Below are 21,483 nucleotides of genomic sequence, written 5' to 3'. Positions count from 1 at the left end.
TTGGTTTGGTCTTAAAAGATGGAGACAAAAGCCCTTGTGTGAACTGGTTATTTGTTTTTTAGGTCCACATGATTTTTCCTGTTACTTACCTAATGTCAGAAGTGATCTTGTCCACAGAAGCCAAAGGGCTATAACTTTGAGCTTTTTAGCTAGACTGCTTCTAAAGGAAGATACATGGTCCTCAGCCTGGCTTTTTAGGCCAGTTAAATTTGAGTGGTTTATTCCAGGTTGTGAACCTCCTCACTCAGATCCATGCATTTCACAATAACCCTAGGTGGTTCTCTGTATGGAGCTTGGGTTAGTGTAGATTAACCTGAAATAGCAGGTTGAGGCTTGTGTTCAGCCACTCCTCTGTTAGAGTTCACCATCACAGATATTTGCAGGAGTTAGCTAACCTGAATGGAGAATCCTTGACAACACTGTTGCATGCATCCAAGTGCTTCTTAAAATCTTTTGATGCTGGCCAGATCTTTGCAACAGCTCTTGTCTGTTTAATGAAATTTGAAACTGTTGACTGTGCATTTATGAACACCATAAGTCAAATGAAGCATTCCTCTCAAGTGTGACTGAATGTATTTTTATCTTGTCATTGGATGTTTATCTTCATTTACTATCTTTGTGGTTTTTGCTACATTTGTGTCTTTTCTATTTTTCTTTTCCAGAATACAACACATTTTCAAATGCATTGAAGAGATGCCGTAGCCAAAAGAAGGAGAGCTCTGTGTTCAGTCAGAGAACAGATGAAGCATCCGCTCTTCAGTATTTTCAGGTAATGAGACTTCAGTGCCAGTTTGTGAAATCTAAGTTACTGTTGTTTACTTCACCTTAGTCACCAGGTCAGTTAGAAAGATAGCTTAGGTTTATTCAGAGGGTGGTCAGGACCCTGGTAATTTAAGTACCAAGTAATTTAAGGTAAGATTGATGGAAGGTGGGCTTTATCTTTTTTCTGTTTTTCCTTCCTCCTTTCCTTTTAGTTTTATGGCTGTTTGTCTCAACAACAGAATATGATGCAGGATTTTGTGAGGACGGCCACTTATCACAGAGCTATCCTACAGAACCACATAGATTTTACAGACAAGGTAAGCTCTGTTATGAGTCTTAAATGTTCCAGTATGCTGCTTAGGCTCTAAACTTCTACTTGCCCTGTAGAGCAACAATGATCAGACTGGAGCCTTTTCTCACCTGGGACTTTGTGCATGAATATACTAACTCATGTGTGCTTTATATTATTAATGTTATTGTCAAGCACATGGATGACAATGCATGATGGTGATGGTACATCCTCAGGATGAATGGCTCCAAACATGGATCCAAACATGAGCTACAAATTCCTCTGCGGTCTTCTGTGGGCAATCTGGGAACCTACACGTATATGTTTCTTGACATTTTGGGCAGTTATCATTCCCATTTGGCATCTTGGAGCTTGTATACAATTTTAGTTTCCTGATCTTAACTGTTGACTTGTGTATTTGCTATTGTGCCATATAGACTCTTGCAAATACCTGCAAAGGTGTTCTAGTTTATGTCTCTTTCATGGAGGTCTACACTGAATGTTTTTGCACCCCACAGTCATTACAAACTGAGCAAGCACATATGTGGTTGCTGTGACTCCATTTGTACAAGGCAAAGATTTGGAAACAATGCAGGAACTTACAACTACAGGTGCCAAACTTATCTCTAAAATATGTATCTAGATCTTGAAGACTACTGTTATGAATATAACAATGATTATTACTTCTTTACCTAGTCCTCTGCCTCTCACATTGTCCAAACCAGATACTTCAGCAAAAGACAAAAGAAAACTTTTGTTACCCTGGGGAGATGTAGGATAATCTGCCTCCAAGCCACAGATTAAGTAATTTTCTAATTTTTTTTTAGGCTTCTTGAAATGCAGGGCATAGGACTAGTATATTTTACAATATTATTTTACTTTTTTTTTTCCTATTTCAATTAATCACACTAACTAAAGACTTTCTGACCCTCTCCAGAATCAGTACCCATGCACACTCTTCTCTGATTCCACCCTTAATACAGCAACAATTTCCGTAATATAATTGCACGTTATGCGGAAAAGTATCTCCTTCAGGAAGATTTTGATTTATCAGCTTTCTATTTCTGTCATTTTGCTCTTATGTTGTGAGGCAAAGGAGGACTGAAGTTCTAATTTTCTTTATATTTTTCTTCCATTGTGTCAATTTTTGTTGTCTCTTCTTATGTAGCCTTGCTTCTGAGGTCAGTATTCTCAGTCCTCTTTGTCTTTTTCTGTATGAAGAAATTGCATATGCCCTGTTATTATTCTTGCCCTCATTCTCAGTGTCACTGTTAATTCTTCAGCACCTATTTTGAGAAGGATTGGCAGGAGTTATGCATGGTAGTGTGGACAATGCCATACAACTGATTTATATTGCAGAATTCTAACTTCCTAGTTATTCTTTACTGTACTTCTCATAAATCTTGACTTCTTTTCCTGGGACTGCATCTGTCCATTGAGTATTGATCTTCACCAAACAATTCATAATGGTGCCTAGGCTCTTTGATGATGATGATTCATTTAGGACTTGGATGGTACATGAACAGTTCATGTTTTCCACAAAGTTATATTAATCAGCACTGAGTTTAACTTATTTGTGCATTGTCCAGTGGCCTACCTTTGCTAACTCTCTCTGCTCTGTAATCACTGGACATTGTGTCATCTGCATATCTTGCTATGACACTGCTCAGCACTCTTAATAAAATAACAAAAACCAGGAAAAAAATATTAGACTACATGTGACCTTCTGTAAGCAAATAGGCAGTTTGTAAGCAGCAGCCTAGCAGGAATGTTTCCTAGCTCTCAGAATGTCATCTGAGACCGTGTGAGCTCTGTTTATGGTGTTTGGGCAGCAGACTGCAAACAAAAACAATGGAGAAAATGAAGGTGCAATTTTTTTTTTTAACTTGTTGTCATTTTTTTTGGTGTCTTTGTCTCTCCTTTCCTTTCTCTCATCTTTCTGTGTGCACTTTCTTTTAAAAGGAGCCTCTGACTTCAACTCACAGCAGCACAAATGGCTTTACTACGTCACAGAAAAGAGTCTTTAGTAACATATAAGCAAATACCAAACAAAATATTTCCCTTTAAATGTGTAGCATGTTTATGGCCAAAATGAGGAGAGTTGTAAGTGTGAAACTTATCTGAATTGTTTTAAGATCATTATGTTTCAACTATTACTTAAGTTTAGTAATAAATTCAAGTGCAGCTGATAATTTTTCTTTGCCATGCAAGTCAGGTAAACTCTGCTTCTTTAAAAACTATTCTTAACTATTTACATTTGTAGAAATGAAACAAACCTTTGTAGAAATGAAACAAATAGGTTTCAGGCTCTGTAATTTCTTTCAGGCCTGAGACAATTTTCCTCTCCTATTTAATTCAATAAGGTTAGTAAACTAGTGGTGTGCACAGGGCTGCTCCACTTTGCTGTAGGCATCAGAATCAAACCCCAAAGCATCTGGTACTGGATGATACCAGCTGGGTAAGTGGAGCTACTGTGTCATTAATGGATTAAATTTTGTACTGGAATATGTGACTTGACTATATGGTGAAAGAAACAGCAGAGAGAGGATTTTTTGCCATTGGCTTCTTGCTAAACAGGATGCTCCCATGTTATAATGCAAAAGGCAGACTTATGTCTGCAGGTAACATATCCTTTCCATTTTTGTGCCTGCAGTAAGGAATTCAGGTTTTGCATACTCTTTGCCTCTGTAGGAAGTCTTGCTGCTGTGCAGTAGTACAGCTTGCTTGCTTTGCTCTTGGTTTGTTTATTTTCCCAACTGTTGGAGGTGCCTTGGCTTCTCATCAGCGTACCTAATAGTAAGACTGTTACGGGCTGGGTGTTGTTGGCCACCCACCTAGAAAATGATCTATCTTTTTCCTGATTCTGTTGAGAAATGGCAATTTTCAGAATAAATGTAGCTGAAAAAATTGAACTACCTATATTGTGGCAAAATGCTTTCCCATGAGAACCTGAGAAACCCATTGTGCTGAGACTTGATCTGTTGGAAATAAGGCAACTATATTTATCCTATGTCCAGAAACTATAAGGCAAACAGAAACATTTAATGATGGCAGTGAGGAGATTAAAAAGGCAAAAAGGACATAATAATTTTAATACCTCCATTACTGGAAAAAGTTTTATTCAATTGCTATTTGTCTTATTGTTTCCTACCTACTCTGCATCCCCCCAATATATTTCTTTGCCTTTGCTGCCTCCTTCCCTAAATTCTGTAGTGATTTATTATACAAACGTTTTTGCCTATAGTGAAGGGATATCTGGTGATAAAGTATATTTTTTCTTATTCTAGGCTTTGTTTGTTTTTGTTTTTTTTTTTTAAAAATCTGTATGAGAAAGTGAAACAGGTTGTCTGAGTTGTGCTGGACAAAATTAATTCTGTACCCTTTGAGAGGGTTCTTGGTGATAAATTCAAACACTGTTGGAGGAAAGCTACTTTAGCACAAATTGGGAGTAGTGCTTGGATTGACCATTTGTGACTATTGAAGCTTAAAAGAATAAGAACTCATTCATAATCTAATGAATCTGAGGCTGGATTCTTCACATTAGAATGGTAATTCTTACTGGCTTATACTCCTTTATATTTACTCTTAGAAGGAGTTGCCTTAGAGCTTTCGCTAATTTTTTTAGTAAAACTTTGTCTTAGATTTTGAATTGTTATAAAGCCAAAAGGGCGAGTTCGAAGTGTTTTTACTTGGTTATACTAAACTGGTTAGTACTAAAAATTGGTTATACTAAAAAAAGGGCTCATAACTAAATTTATACAGTAGCAGTGTATAATGCTGTTTCAAACTGAGTAAAGGCTGACACATTTCTACTTCTTTTGAAAATAAGTCTTAGGTTCTGAGCCTTTTGAATTTTTTAATTTGTAGTCTATTTATGAATACTTTACTTAAAAGCAAAGCAACTAGAATTAGAATATTTCCAATGATCCTGGATGAAGGATCACACAAATTAACCATTCACATAGTGCAATCAAAGCCACATGCTAAAAAAAAAGCTTTTTGTATATAATCTTGCTGATATATAGTAATTTTGAATCATGTCATTGTAGATATATGACATTTTTGCTTTTAGTTTTATGTGTTCACCCTATTGTTGCTCTTACTTGTTTGACCTCTGCCCCCCACCCCTTTTATTCAAAAGTGCTTTTCAAGACTCTAATTGTGCAAGTACTCAAGCATACAAGCATATTTGCACATGTAATTCCCATTAAATACACATTAGGAAAGCTATTCATCTGTGTAGGTGAAATCAGGAACAGTACTGAACTGTGGTCAGGAGGGTAGGGTATATATTATTCCTGACTCTGATTTCTGATAATTGCTGAAGTCGTTCCATTCACATTTCAAAATAAATACTGAAGCACATACAGTCTACCACCTTTCCTCTCAATATGCATGACATCATCATCACCTAACTATCTGTCTATTACTTATTTTAAAATTCTACTTTTCAGAAAGAAGCATACTAGTACCATGTATTGTTATTTCACAGCACTTTGTCTTAATGCCTGCTCTTACAGCTCTGTTAGGATGCTCTTCCTATCTAGAGGGAGCAAAGCTTTCTGTAGGGGATGGCAGCGATAACAGCAATGCCACTTGGGGAGCAAGGTGTGCTATTGCAAGTTCATTGGATTAAAGTAATATAGGCCAGAAAGAACCTCTGGACATCTCTAGTCCAAACCTCTACTGAAAGCAGGGCCAACTAGACCAGGTTGCTTAAGGTCTGTCCAGTTGCATTTTTAACGGATCCAAGGATGGAGTTCCAGTGTCTGACAACCCTCACGGTGAAAAAGTTTTACTATATCTGTTGGAATTTCTTATGTAACGCATTGTGTCCATTGCCTCTTGTCCTATCACTGTGTGTCTCCTTCAAGAAGAGTCTGTCTCAGTTTTCTCTGAACTCCCATTAGGCAGATGAAGACAGCAGTAAGCTCTCCCATTAGCCTGCCTCCTCTTGCTAAAACTAGACAAACCAACCTCAAACCTCTCTTCATGTGTCATGTCCTCCAGCCCCCTAATTATCTTGGTGGACTTCCATGGGACTTGCTGCAATATGTCAGTGTCTGTCTTGCGCTGGGGAGATCAAAACTGGACAGAGTTCCCCAGATGTCGTCTTAAAAATGGCCTTTCCCTGACCTCTGCTGGTTGCACTCTTGCTAATACAGCCCAATATGCAGTTGGCCTTCTTGGCTGCGAGGGCTGACTCGTATTCAGCTTGTTGTCCAGCAGGAGGACCCTTAGGTCTCTTTTTTTACAAAGCTGGTTTCTAGCAGTCATCCCCTCACTAGAGGCTGGGAATGTTTGTGTCCTGGTTTCAGCTGGGATAGAGTTAATTTTCTTCCTAGTAGCTGGTATAGTGCTGTGTTTTGGATTTAGTATGAGAATAATGTTAATACACTGATGTTTTGGTTGTTGCTAAGCAGTGCTTACACTGGTCAAGGACTTTTCAGCTTCCCATGCTCTGCCAGGTGCACAAGAAGCTGGGAGGGGGCACAGCCAGGACAGCTGACCCCAACTGCCCAAAGGGCTATTCCATACCATATGACGTCATGCTCAGTATAGAAACTGAGGGTGAGCTGGCTGCGGGGCAGCAATTGCTGCTCAGGGACGGGCTGGGCATCAGTCAGTGCGTGAGCAATTGCATTGTGCATCACTTGTTTTGTATATTCTTTCATCATCATTATTAGTAGTATTGTTATTGTTATTATTATTATTATTTTCTCTTCCTTTGCTGTCCTGTTAAATTGTCTTTATCTCAACGCACAGGTTTTACTTTTCTTTTTTCCTGATTCTCTGCCCCATCCCACCAGGGAGGGGAGGGTGAGCGAGCGACTGTGTGCTGCTTAGTTGCTGACTGGCGTTAAACCATGACAGTTTGTTAGCAGCAGATTCAGTAGAACAGCTCCCCTGCTCGGCTTATTGATCACTAGTATCAGAAAATTATCAAGACACTCCAGAAATCCCCTGGATTGGTTGTGCCCCACCATACCACCCTTCCAGTAGGAACTGGGGTGGTTGAATTTCCTGATAAGTAATACGGCCTATGATCATGAGGCTTCCTCCAGAAGGCATCATTTCCTCCTCTTCTTGATCAAGTGGTCTATAACAGATGCCTACCTCAATAATATCTGTATCCCTTCCCTGTGTGTTCTCATTCCTACCTGTAAGCTCTCAGCTAGCTCATTGCCTATTCCCAAAGCTCCATGCATGTGAGTCATTCTTTGCACAGTTTCCATGTTCTTTGCACATATTCCATTAAAGGCAAGGTTCTGGCTTCTATGCCAAACTTGAGACTGTGTGCAATATCAGAAGCAATGTTAATTTATTTTGCAGTGGAGTACTTCTGTAACTTGAATTCATATTATCTACAACAGATTCAGGCCATGTGCGTTAGACTGCATTCTTTAATACATAACCTAAATGTCATGTAGAGTAACTTCTGGGGAGTGGAATGTGCCCTTCATTCTAAGAGGTTATTTTTCTGTCGAAACTATTCTGTTTGAATACACAAAATTTTCTCTTTGTGTTTTTAAAGGCTGGTAAGCAATGTGAATCATATGGGAAGTTGGGACGGATAAGCAATAAAGAACAGGGGTAGCTGGTAGTATACTAAGCTGAAGTATTACTCTGAATCTTTATTATATTTAAGCTTCTCTGCTCTTGACTCTTGAGATTGGATCAGGGCTGTAGCTTGGTTTCATGGTTGAAGTGCTTTGAAATCTTAGGAGGTTCCAGTTCCAGGTGGCTTAAATCACCTAACAGGCTTGTGAATTTCATATCTTGGATCAAAATTTAATGAGAATTTCAGCCACAGGGACAGGAAAACTGTTGCTCCTTGTTTTCAGTTAAACACAGACCCATAGGAGGAACCTGAATGGTGAGCTGTTCTGTGAGATTTTTCTCAAAGCTGATATTAAAATTTTGGGGAAGCAAGGTACTGGTATTAGCCTAATTCTGTTGGGCAGTATAAAAGTGGGCTTTGCATCAAAGATGACATCAGTCACATAATCTTAACCATTTCTCCGGCAGTTAGCCTCTCTGTCCATGTACTTATGCCTCTGCAGCAGTGTTTAGTGACCTGTACAACAGAACAAAGCTAACAACTAGAGGCTTGTCTGGACCATTGCAGCAGTTGCTGGCTTTGCATTACACTATACATTGAAACAAAATTTTGACCCTTTGAAACATTTCAGTCAACATTTTGGCTTGCAACAAGTGGGCCACCTGACTGATGGAGAAAATGAGGCTTTGGGATTTATGTTTAACTGAGTGCCTTCGAGAGACACCACATCAAGCAGTGCAATTAAAGGTCTAATACTAACATCAGCAAGCAGGACCAATATTTGAACAAAGATACAGTTTGGTTTTATCCAAGGTACTTCCACATCACAGAGTGATTTTTCATTCAGAAAGACGCAATTCTGTAGTCCTTCAAAGAATTGTTATTGTCATGTCTTCCCTCCCTCCCCAGTGTATTCAGACTACACTTGTTTTTCAAATTTTTATCCTAAAGAAACTTCATTACAAAATCTATTTCCTCCAAATCATAACTGTATTTACACACGAAAATAATCCACACTCTTTTAAAGATATGCTGTTGCTGCTAAAATAAAGATTAAGGGCATTAAAACTCTTCATTAACAAGCCTTTCACTTTTTCAAGTGAAATTAGTAATATTCTTGCATAATGCCAGGCTTACTAAATGCAGGGTACAGGTTTGAAAATTTACTTACTTAAAAGAGGTGTCAGGAAGTGACTTTTTGATTATTTTGTTTCTTTTGCTCTGCCTTTTGTTCTCAAGGTGGTCCTAGATGTTGGCTGCGGATCAGGAATCCTTTCATTTTTTGCAGTGCAGGCTGGAGCTAGAAAAGTCTATGCAGTTGAAGCCAGTTCAATGGCAAAATATGCAGAGGTAAGTGTTTTTCACCTGAGGTGTAGAGTGAAAATGTTAAGAGATCTAGAACTGTGCCTCAAAAAGGCTTCAGTGTGGTTTTTGTAAGAAGGCAGGTCTCTAATGGGCAACACTTTTGGAAGGTAATTTTTGAAGGTGTTCTAAATGTTCTAATGTGTCAAATAAATAAACTATATGATTGTTGTTTCTGTGAAAAATGGTGAACAGTCATAACTGTGATTAAACTTCTTACTTTCAGAAGGGAAAAAAAAAAATTAAACCAGATGTTGTTTTCATGGGTTCTGTGCAAAACATTTGGGTGTTTTTTTCCCTAAGACTCTTGGACATCTGTGTGATCAGACAGTTGAGTTAGTTTCCTGCTACGTGTGATTAGTTACGTCTTTCAACCTTCTTACAAAACTGTGTTCTTAGGGTTTAAAAAGGGTTCTTATGGTTTAAAAATGTTCGAAGAATGCACTTAGTTTTAAAAGGTATTTTTCTTAGTAAAAATAAAAGATTGTTTTTACTAAGCATTCTAATATGATTTAAAAAAAAAATCAAGCACTCAAAGTGGGATTGGTAACTAAATGCCTTAGGAGAAGTTCACTTCCTAAAAAGTGCTAATCCTAAATAGCAGCAACAGCAAAAATCTCCATGTTTTTTCTCGCAGGCTCTGCTTATTTACGTGAACATCAGAATGTGTAGGGAGAAGTGTGAGCATTATCGTTATAAATTTTGTGAACACTGATAACCTCTAGCTGATTTTTAAAAATAGTTTTAATGTGGAAGAGGGTGAAAAGTGGTGAAGTGGAGGATTTTTCATCCCATACCTAGAAAAAGTTTGCGGTATCTAGATGTTAATTTTTCTCCTTGCTTTACTGATCTAGAATATAAATGTTCATGAGCAACATTAGGAGTCCATAGTTCCTCTAAGTCCACAGGATAAGCATGCAGCTGTTCAGTGAAAGTTCCTCCCATATGTCCTGATGCAGCAATCCAGCCTTGCTCTTGGTGAAGGCTGGCAAACACCAGTTGTCAACTGTAACATTGTGAAGGAAATACATTGCTATTGGAAATAGAGATAATCTGTTTAGGTCTTAAAGAAGAAAATGTGGGTATTAGATAGAAGTAGTTATTAATGTATAAATTCTTTGTATTTTTCATTCCAGCTTAAATACAGGACTCCATAATTTCCCCATATGCATTTTGCATTAACTTGCGTATTGAGGAAACTCGTTGTTTCATACAATCATTTTCTACTTTCGCCTTATTTGTGTGCTATTGACAAATGTTTTCTTATTATGTGTACGTTAGGTTTGGAATTGGTGAGGATGTACTAGCCTAACTTAGCATATGAAAGCACTGAAAGAACATTTCTATTTTCTTATTATAATTAGAAAAATTAGAAAGATTCTTCATAATTAAAGATATTTTTTTTCTGATGTCTGTCATTTTGTCAGACCTATCAAAAGCATTAAACATGTTAATATATGGAAGGTATTTCTCAGAAGGAAGGGGGGAGGGTGGTTCTTATTTCACACAGGATTTTGTAAACAGATACGATTTTGTACAATATCTTTGTTTCATGATAGAAGTTTTATTTATGAAAGCATAATAAAAAGACAAAACAAGAACTTGCTTTTCTTAGTAGTAGTGTAATGTGTAGTAGTGAGTATAATGTATACGGGTTTTTTTAACCTTTTAGTCACAGGTTTGAACTTAACTCCAGTCAGAAGTAAGCAAAATCACTAGTTGTGAAAACAGCACATGCTGCATCTGCAGTGTATCAAATATTGTGTATTTTTTCATGCAATGTAAATGTGAGTAATATATCTAGCAACTCATGGGTAGAGAAAGACCATTAATCCATTGGTTTTAGAAACTGAATTGCTTTTGTGGGGTAGATGAAATGCTAAACTGCTTAAAGCTATGATTGATAAAGAGGAGTAAAGAACCTTTGATTGATAAAGAGAAGTAAAGAACCTTAAGCAGCTGTGGATACTGGAGAATACTGGCTAAAATGTCAGAGTCTCAGTTTGATAATTCATAGATTTTTGGTAATTTTCTTCTCCTACTTCCCCAAATGGGACTCAATTTTCATAAGAAATATAATAGACTTCTATAGTCATAATTTTTTGTGAAAACTTGTTCACTCATGAACTGTATTGCAGATCAGCTGATCTATTAACACATAATATGTTTTAAGAATTTAAGTTTCTTATAATTTCTTATTCGGTATAAAGATGTTTAGCCTTAGATATACTATTTGTCATCTCTTAATATTCCACAGTGGGATTTCATTAGTATGGTTTATCAATTATCTGGATTATGAGAAGAGCATTACTTTCCATCCATTTCTTCTCTCATTTCTGTATGGATTTACTATATTTTTCATCAGTTTCAGGTATGTGTAATAATGTTGAATGTGAGATTAATGAGTCTTGTTCCTTTTTTTATTTTTTCTATTTTAATACAAAACACTTGAAACCAATACAATGAACTCCTGACTGAAGGGAAATTATATTTGAACAATGCAAATTAATGCTGTAGTACTTCTTACTGAGAGATTTGTTGGGTTTACAGTAAATTCCTCTTTACAGTTGGAGGTTTATTTTGAAAGAATGGTATTAAAAATTTAGCACTGCAATGCAGTTAACAGAAATCAGATGTCTGTTTGACAGTGTTGAAAACTGTGTACTGTGTACAAATGTGCAACGGTAGAATATCTGAAAAGTGTGTTGGAGGGAAAATGCATAGCAGCTGCTGTATTAGGAAACATACTGGCTGTTACTTAGTCACTCATTTATTTCAGATATTCGCTGGAGAATCCCATGTCTGTGTCACTGTGTTCTGTGTAGTAGTTGGGTGGGTTTTTCATCGGTTTGCAATATGCTTGCATTTCTGTTTTGGTCTTTGCTCCATGGCCTCATTAAGCTGTTCAGAAGAGCTAGACAGACCTGAGACTCTTTGTTATGGTTGTCTGTATGTTTGACATAATTCCAGTGAAGTTCATACAGGTTTACATTAGACAAGTTTTATTTGTGTTTAAACTAAAAATGACAACAGAAGATGAATTTGTAATATATATAATTTTAAAATGCAACTCATTATTACAGTCCAAGGACTGTATAGTATTTATTCCCCCATCTAGTACTTTGCTGTTTCCCTACACTGAAAAGAATAGCATTCAAAGGAATTGAGAATATTATTGTCACCTTTTGTTTACTTTCCTGTCAGTCTGGTCTACCTATTGGATATTAGTGTTTTTACTGACACAGACAATAGTTTCTGCCTGGCATTTGTGTATCCAAGGCTTACCCGCTACCTTTTTTTCCTGTTTCAAAAACTTCGACAGAGGAGAGAAACCCTGTGAACTTTTATGATTCTGCACCAGTTTTTCTTCCGTTCTGTGACTCCATGTTTAGGATATAAAACTGCTGGCAGCTGGCTCATGCTATGTGCAGTCCATGGTAGAGAAAGAAATTTGAAACAGGTCTTGCCTAATAAATAAGTTTGTAATGGGAAGCAAATTGTGTAGAGTGAATGATAGCCAGTGCTCTTCAGTGGTGTGTGCATGAGATGTGAGATGAAAGCCATTTCAATCTGCTCATTTCACTATTGCAGTAAATCCTTTGCCAAAAAAATGGTGGGGAGCAGAAGAAATAAGGCTGAAAGTGACTGGTGCTGGTAGTTGTTTTGTCTAAACAGGAAATGTGATTCTAAGCAGCTTATCTAGGACCAAGGGGAAACATTAACGTTAACAGACTGGAAAAAACATGTATGTAGAGCACTTCGATAAACTGAACGAAAGAGCTACTATACATGAGGAAAATGTGATGGTATTGTGGAGATCAGCTAGCAATGGGATCGTTAAAAGTAAAAATAATTACTTCTGGTGAAATGCTTGTCTGTCTGTCATGATATGGGACATGAGTTGTTACATGTAAGACTGCTATTTAAACTGTTGCAATAGCCAAACATGAGGGAATTAATTTAACAAAAGACAATTAACCTTGAGCGGACTGTGTTACGACTCCTGAGGGTGCTCACATATGGGTGGACTCAGTTTGCCTGCAAGAGACATACAGGAATTTAGAAACGCATTTGATGCACACTGGGAGTAGTCTTGCAAAGATTCTGTCTCAAGTGCCATAACGTTTGCAGTTATTTGCTATGTAGTGTTTAGGTGATAGTTGTGTGCACCTTACTATCTTCTGTGCAATAAACAAATAAACTGCACCTGTTTGTGTTTTCTGTTATTTAGATTAAAAGACTTTAACTGCATTTAATTATGTGGCAAGTTGTCTGCTGTCTCATCTGGTATGTCAGATGCTGTGTGGTGGGGTTTATACGGTATGGTGATAATGCAGACTAAAAATTAAAGGAGGGTGGATTCAGACTAGGTATATCTAAGGAAGACATTTTTTACAATGAGGGTGGTGAAGCACTGGCACAGGTTCCCCAGAGAGGTGGTAGATGCCCCATCCCTGGAAACATTCAAGGTCAGGTTGGATGGGGCTCTGAGCAACCTGATCTAGTTGAAGATGTCCCCGCTCATTGCAGGGGGTTACACTAGATGACCTTTAAGGGTCCCTTCCAACCCAAACCATTCTATGAATCTATGAAAAAAAGAAAACAAAACATTTGTAATATGTTGCCTTTGCAAAAGGCAACATATTACCCACTTTGCAAAAGGCAACATATTACCCACTTTGCAAAAGGCAACATATTACACACTTTGCAAAAGGCAACATATACACACTTTGCAAAAGGCAACTGGGTAAAAAACTAAGAGCGTATCAGTTTCTCTCTCAGGGAAGATGGGTTGTGGATTTTAGCTGTTAATCTGAATATAGATATATAAATGCTAGGTAGTCACTTCAAAAAAAACACAGCACTTGCTGCTGAGAATCTGGTGAAACAGTCATCAGAAACAACATAATGGAAGTAGAGAGTTTTACAAGTAGATTTCTCTACCCCAGAAAACAAACTTTCATGCAACGTTCTTACCTCTAAGTTGGAGAGATAAGGTTTGATGGATGGACTATTAGATGGATAAGGGATTGGCTGGGTGTCCGTGTCTAAAGACTTACAGTCAATGGCTCAATGTCCGAGTGGAAACCAGTAATGAGTGGTATCCCTCAAGGGTCTGTGCTGGGATCAATACTATTTAATATCTTCATCAGTGACACAGACAGTGGGATTGAGCACAGCCTCAGCAAGTTTGTAGACTACACCAAGCTGAGTAGCGCAGTTGATAGGCTTGAGGGAAGGGATGCCATCCATAGACATCTTGACAGGCTTGAGGAGTGGGCCTGTGAGAACATCATGAAGTTCAACAAGGCCAAGTGCAAGGTCCTGCACCTGGGTTAGGGCAATCCTCAATATCAGTACAGACCGAGATTGAGAGCAGCTCAATGGATTATGGAGAAAGACTTGAGGATACTGATGGATGATGTGTGCTTGCAGCCCAGAAAGCCAACTGTATCCTGAGCTGCGTAAAATGAAGTGTGGCCAGCAGGTCAAGGGAGGTGATTCTGCCCCTCTACTCTCCTCTGGTGAGACCCCACCTGGCATACCACATCAAGCTCTGGAGTTGCCCGTACAAGAAAGACATGGACCTGTTGGAGCCTGGGTCCAGAGGAGGGCCACAAAAATGATCAGAGGGCTGGAACATCCCTATGAGGAAAGGCTGAGAGAGGTGGGGTTGTTCAGCCTGGAGAAGAGAAGGCTCTGGGGAGACCTTATAGCAGCCTTCCAGTACTTAAAGGGGGCTTAGAAGAAAGATGGAGAAAGACTTTTTACGCTACAGAGACCCTGTAGTGACAGGACAAGGAGCAATGGTTTTAAACTAAAAGACAGTAGGTTTAGATTGGACATAAGAACTTTTTTATGATGAGGGTGGTGAGATGCTGGAACAGGTTGCCCAGAGAAGTTGTGGCTGCCCTGTTCCTGGAAGAGTTCAAGGTCCAGTTGGACTGGGCTTTGAGCAACCTGATCTAGTGGAAGACATCCCTGCCCACAGGAGGGGGCTTGGACTAGGTGACCTTTAAAAGTCCCTTCCAACCCAAATCATTCTATGATCTATGACTCCTTGTATTCTTTGGAACTAGTGTAGAATAAATATCTCATTCATACACTCTTAGTTTACCTCTATATTTAAAAGCCTTGGTAGTTCAGATGAACTCTAATGTGTGGACCAAGCCTTATATTTTACGTTCTGATGTAGGTGTAATTACTCCTGAGAGGTCCTGTTAGGCAAGGTCAGAAAAGTGACTTACTATCTTGGATAAATGCAGCTGCTGCTGAGGTGCAAAATCTGAGCAGGTGGAGTTGTATAAAGCTTCCTGATAGACTAACTGTACTAATTTTACTTTCTTTTGCAGCTGCATAAATGTACTTTTATGTATGACAACTGATGATTACAGCCAGTTAAACTCTCTGTCACATTTTTGCTCAGGGGCTTGGGTGGGCCATCTGTCAGTCTTGCTGTTTACTTTTGAAAAATGCACAGAGAATGTGTATGTCAAATTAACTTTGTATTTCTGTTTGGGTTTTTTGAAGTGTTGCACTAAGACATGTTGTTAACGCATATATATGTTTCACCTACACGAGTTGTCTGAGTCTTCTACATAATGGGAAGAAGTTATTCTGTTTTCTCTGTAGCCTCCAGCATTCAGAACGTTAAGTTTAATTACAGCAGAACTTTCAAATGCATAGTTCTTAAGCATCTCTGAAAAGTATGTAGTTGCACAATTAGATAGAAAGCCATTGGACTATTTGTATTTCAGTATTAAGGATGTTGTCATGCTGTTTACTGTTTTGGCAGGGCTCATACAGCAGTGCTTGCACAGATTATCTTTTAAATCTATGTGAAATACTTTGATCTGTTTGCCAACTTTGGGAGTCCTTTGGGAGTAAGATTTTTTGTTTCCAGAGTTTTGTTTTTGTTCCGTGAGGGATTTTGTAGAGTTTTGTTTGGTGTCCAGAGAAAACAGACTCTTGATTTTCATTAGGAAGGGATCCTGGTGTCAAAATGTAAAACATTTTTTTGGTATTTTGTAATGTTTCATGATATTTCTGGGGGAAGTCATATGGAAAAGGCTTGAATTATTCATAACTTTGTATGATCCATGACATTGATTATCAGGCTTATCACAGAATCACAGAATCACAGAATCATATAGGTTGGAAAAGACCTTTAAGATCATCGAGTCCAACCATAAACCTAACACTGCCAAAAACCATCACTACACCATGTCTCTAAGTACCTCATCCAAACGTCCTTTAAATACCTCCAGGGATGGCGACTCAACCACTTCCCTGGGCAGTCTGTTCCAATGCTTGATAACCCTCTCGGTGAAGAAAAATTTCCTAATTTCCTAATATCCAGTCTAAAAGAAAAATTTCCTAATATCCAGTCTAAAAGGGAGGTTGAGACTGGATATTAGGAAATTTTACTTCACCGAGAGGGTTATCAAGCATTGGAACAGGCTGCCCAGGGAAGTGGTTGAGTCGCCATCCCTGGAGGTATTTAAAAGACGTTTGGATGAGGTGCTTAGGGACATGGTGTAGTGGTGGTCTTGGTAGTGTTAGGCTTACGGTTGGACTCGATGATCTTAAAGGTCTTTTCCAACCTATACGATTCTGTGATTCTGTGAAAAAAGGTAAAGGAAAAAATGGAACAGTTGAGCCTCTCTTTGTGTCTCTGTTTCATTGGGCGAGAGATCTGCTGTGTCTGGATATAAAACTGGACCTTTCATGAGGAGAGATGTATGTGAGAAGTTTCTGCTTACCTGTATATATTACAGAGATCAGTTTTGATCTGTTTTTTGTCACAAACCCTTACGATTTTACCAAAGACTTTTGAATGCTGCATGCTTGCACCTCGAATACTGTGTTCAGTTTTGGGCACCCCACTACAAGAGGGACACTGAGGTGCTGGAGCGTGTCCAGAGAAGGGCAACGAAGCTGGTGAAGGGTCTGGAGCAGAAGTCTTATGAGGAGCAGCTGAGGGAGCTGGGACTGTTTAGCCTGGAGAAAAGGAGGCTGAGGGGAGACCTTATCGCTCTCTTCAACTACCTGAAAGGAGGTTGTAGAGAGGTGGGTGTTGGTCTCTTGTCCCAAGTAACAAGTGATAGGACAAGAGGAAATGGCCTCAAGTTGCGCCAGGGGAGGTTTAGACTGGATATTAGGAAATTTTACTTCACCGAGAGGGTTATCAAGCATTGGAACAGGCTGCCCAGGGAAGTGGTTGAGTCGCCATCCCTGGAGGTATTTAAAAGACGTTTGGATGAGGTGCTTAGGGACATGGTGTAGTGGTGGTCTTGGTAGTGTTAGGCTTACGGTTGGACTCGATGATCTTAAAGGTCTTTTCCAACCTATACGATTCTGTGATTCTGTGAAAAAAGGTAAAGGAAAAAATAGCCAGAACACCAACATGGCCACATTTGTTGGCAGACTGATGCAACTTATTTGAAGTGAGTGCATATACAGATACAAATTTAACTGTTTGTATTTTGTTTTAAGGTATCAATTTTATCCTCCATCACTGTAATCTTGCCCTGCTTTCAAAGGCTTCTGAAATCCAGGAGAATCACGAGAGAGCACAGCCGTTGCTGTTGTCAGTCTTTGACAAAATGATAAGATACTGGATGGAATTATTTTTTTCCCTGGATTTTTTTTTTCCTTCACTAAAGCTATGAAATATTGAAACTACTTCACTCCTTTTGTTCAAACACATTGTGTTGACCATAACTTGGTGATTGCAGGAATTTATGAAATACTGTGTGGGAGGTGAAAACATTGTCAACACACCCACTCAGATATACTTCCTCTCCTTTTGCCACAGATTTGCTATTGATTCCCAAAGGCACCGAGTCAGAAAGCTCTACTGCCATCACCGTTAGCTGCTTGTTCTTCATTTGCCAATAAGGTTTTTTTAAAAGGCATGAAGATTGCTAATATTTAAAAAAGAAGCTTCAATTCAGATTAGTAAAAACAGTAAGCTGTCAAGATGAAGATATGGGTTGGGGATTTCAGTATAGGAGAGGAATAAATAGTTTGTCTAAGGCGTATCTTTCTATGTTTCTATGTTTGACCTTTCTGTGCTTAAAACCCTCAATTCATGAAGGTGCTGCAGAGGGTGAATTATCTTAATAATCCTGTCAAAAATAAGGTCAGTTCAAACAAGATGGAGTTTGGGACAAAGCGTTAGTTTATAGCTGTTAGCTTATAGCCTCCTCAAAGTGATTGATTTATTTATTTATTTTTAAATCTCCGTTTTGGACTAATATTGCCTAGGAGTAGAAGTTAACAGTATTTTTTGTGCATTTGATATAATACAGTTGTGTTATATAATACAGTTGTGTTCTGTATCTGTTGTAAATTATTTCTATTACTTCTGTAGAATCTTCCATAGAATATTCCTCGTTTACAAAAGAAATGAATGGAATTTGTGGGAGACTGTAGCTCTGCAATACTTAATGTCAATTAATTGATTTTTTCCTTCTGTTCATGTGATAATAAGCCACTAATCAGAGTTTGTTAATGCATGGTAAATTTCAGTTTCAGAAAAATCATCTTTGTGTTTAAAAAAGAATTTTTAAAATGTTAAATGTTTGAAACTTTCAAAACTAGCTTTTCATTGCCACCAAAGCAGCTAGGTATGAGCTCTTAATTAACTCTAAGCAGCTGTAAAAATCACCAAAAAAAATAGCTGCCATAAGACAAGTGATCTTTTCCCTGAAATAAATCAGTGTCTTAATCTAGTTTGTCTCAGATATGCACATAAAAATACTTCCTTAAACTGGCATTCATTGGCTTCCTGACAATCTCAGTACACAGACTGAGATTTTGGCAGATGCAGAATTGCCTTGATTCTTCAGACCACTGTCAGAGCATATTGGTGGGACACTGAGAAGAATCTTGTGTGAATAAGCAGAGGTTTCTGTTCCTGACTCTGTGGGCAAAACCTGACATCAGCTAAATTCCTTTTAAAAGTGCAGTTTCTATCTGTGTTAAGCTTCAGAAGGCCAAAAGCACAGGGAACTTCAGCTTTCCCAAGTCATAGCTACACTCTAAGGGGTAGCATTAGTACTGACAGTGTTTCTTTGAATTTTCTTTGTTTTTGCTGTATCTAAGGGTAGGAAAGCAAATAAACATTGATTTTTTTTTTTTAAGTTGTATAATAATAATATGGAATAGCAATGACAAACCTTTTCTATTTGTCTTCATGCTAGTATTTCCAGTAAAAGTAAAAATTTTCATAATATAAGCATCACCATTGTATGTGATAGAGATATTGTAATATTCTGCTGCCCTCTAGCCAACTATGTGAGTTATCTGTCACAATCTGTCTGAAATTATTTAGGCTTTTTGCCTTTGTATATCCGTGCTGCTGCTGAGCTGTTATTTGACAGTTAGTTATTTTTTGATTCAGAATTCACCTGTGAGCAAAATGGTAATTTCATTTCCAAAATGAAATCGCATCATGTGTCTGCTCATGCAGTCCCTGGTCTAAAGTTCTTAGAAATGGATACAAACACTTGTCAGTAAAAGAAGCAGCAATGTTATTTACCTAATTGATAGCATGTTAGTGTACAATGATTTTTGTTTTGTTTAGTAGTTTTATTATCATATTAGCATGTAGTTTATATTGGCAGGTTGTGGCTGAAAATCATTAATTGTATCACTCATTCAAGCTTTAATGCAAATCCTTCACACATGTTATATTAATCAGTTTAGCTATAAGCAAAGAAGGTGCTATAATTCCACTGGAGAGTGCTGAGAAGGTATTTAATAGCTAGCGTTTCACTTCACCTGAAGGAAGCTAAATAATTCAAATATTTTATATAGGACCATAAAATTATTAGGACTTTATGAAGAATTCTGGACTGTTCTATAAGTTGTTCTGGGTTGGGTTTTTTTACTAACTGCTTTAGCATATTCACAGTTCAGTGAATTAGCTAATAACAACGTTAGTCTCTCTTTCTCTGGTTAGAATGAGTCATAAAAGTTTCATTGCTGCTACCTAAGGCCCAGTCTGTTTTGGAAAAGGTTTGCTGAAGTAATTATGCACTTCTATTGATGTTACAATTATACCAGTGCAAGTACATCTGCGAGGGAGTGTTCTCTATTACTCACTGGATAGTGTGTACTTGTTTTTCCTGGTATCTCTGGACATCAATACACATCTCCTACTGTGCTGTTGCAAAGGATGCTTCATTTTATAGAATCTCCCAGCAGACACCTCACATCAGTGTGAAACAATTGATTCTTTATAAGTTTGTGCCGGAAGAACCCAAATTCTACTCATTATTTAAACACAAGAGGTTTAGATATTTCCTGTATGTCTGAGTACAGTACAGCTAAATAGGATATGCATCTATGTGTAGATATATAGAGGCTTTTAAAAGGTGGTTCTTTTCCTTAATAATTTGCTGTATTGAACACAAAATTTTAGGTCCATTTCTTCTGCTCATTAAACATTTTTCTCTGAGGTTCACTATGGACATAAAAGTGGATAAATCTCTAGTATCCTGGCTCTAAGTACTGGCCCATTTGAATGCATTTATGTGAATATAGTGCTATACTCCATTTATGCTTAGAAATTACTCGCCACAAACTTTTCAGCTCTTGAGTTTCTTCATCCTTTCATGACTATGTAACTCACTCAGGAACAGTATTTTTAAAAATTTGGAGAATTATGAAGACCTTTTCTTTGTAATCTTCTGTATTGAAGTAAAATATCCACCTTTTCCTGGTAGATATTTTTTATTGTAGATATTGATTACAGTTACTTCTTACACGACAGTAGTACTTGTACTGTCACATGCTGATTCCACACTGCATTTGTTTGAGTTTGCTCCAGTGAGCCCCAGTCTTTATAAATTTTCCTATAGCAAGAAAAAATATGTTACCTTTCTATTTTATTCTGATTAACAGACTGAGGTAGCTGGTTTATGCTATAGGGGGGTTAATGCTAGTTAAAGATCTGATATAAATTAGGCTAATCAAAGGAGTCAACACTTTCTGTGTGCTTTTGTTTTTCCTCCAGCTGTTGGTGAGAAGCAACAACCTTTCTGGCAAGATCACAGTTCTGTCTGGAAAAATTGAGGAGATCTCCCTGCCTGAGAGTGTTGATGTGGTAATTTCTGAACCGATGGGTTATATGCTGTTCAATGAAAGGATGTTGGAAAGTTACCTCCATTCCAAAAAATGGTTGAAGTCAAATGGTGAGTGTGTCACCACAGTTACCCCCTGCATAGAGAAACGAAGATAAAAAGCTTCTGAAAGAAGAAAAAAAGACTTAAATTGGTAGTCCAGGATTGTCTGGTTTTATACCCTTGTTCTAGCTCTACCACCAACATCTAGGGGGCCCAGGGGAATTAATATAATGATGCAGCCACCATTGCTATTGTACTATGGTGTGACTTCTTGCTGTTTCACAGTGGAAATAGGTTTTGAGTATGCTGCTGTTGCGGTGCTGAGTTCTGCTTGTATTTTAATCTTAACCTGCTGCTATATACACTATGATTGC

General features: G+C 38.0%; 1 protein-coding gene across 4 annotated transcripts in view; it reads left to right on the top strand.

Annotated features, from left to right (window-relative positions):
- Positions 1 to 21,483, top strand: part of LOC142421802 (histone-arginine methyltransferase CARM1-like) — a 78,936-nt gene that overhangs the window by 40,890 nt on the left and 16,563 nt on the right. For all 4 annotated transcript variants that reach the window (XM_075526890.1, XM_075526889.1, XM_075526888.1 and 1 more), the window contains exons 3-6: positions 663 to 769; positions 975 to 1,079; positions 8,853 to 8,963; positions 21,001 to 21,178. In XM_075526890.1, coding sequence (XP_075383005.1) covers positions 663 to 769; positions 975 to 1,079; positions 8,853 to 8,963; positions 21,001 to 21,178 — 501 coding nt within the window. The remainder of the gene's footprint in view (positions 1 to 662; positions 770 to 974; positions 1,080 to 8,852; positions 8,964 to 21,000; positions 21,179 to 21,483) is intronic.

Source organism: Mycteria americana, chromosome Z (assembly GCF_035582795.1).
Source record: "Mycteria americana isolate JAX WOST 10 ecotype Jacksonville Zoo and Gardens chromosome Z, USCA_MyAme_1.0, whole genome shotgun sequence".
Classification (NCBI taxonomy): Eukaryota; Metazoa; Chordata; class Aves; order Ciconiiformes; family Ciconiidae; genus Mycteria; species Mycteria americana.
The sequence above is the reverse complement of the archived record's forward strand: the minus strand, read 5'-3'. Positions and strand labels throughout refer to the sequence as shown.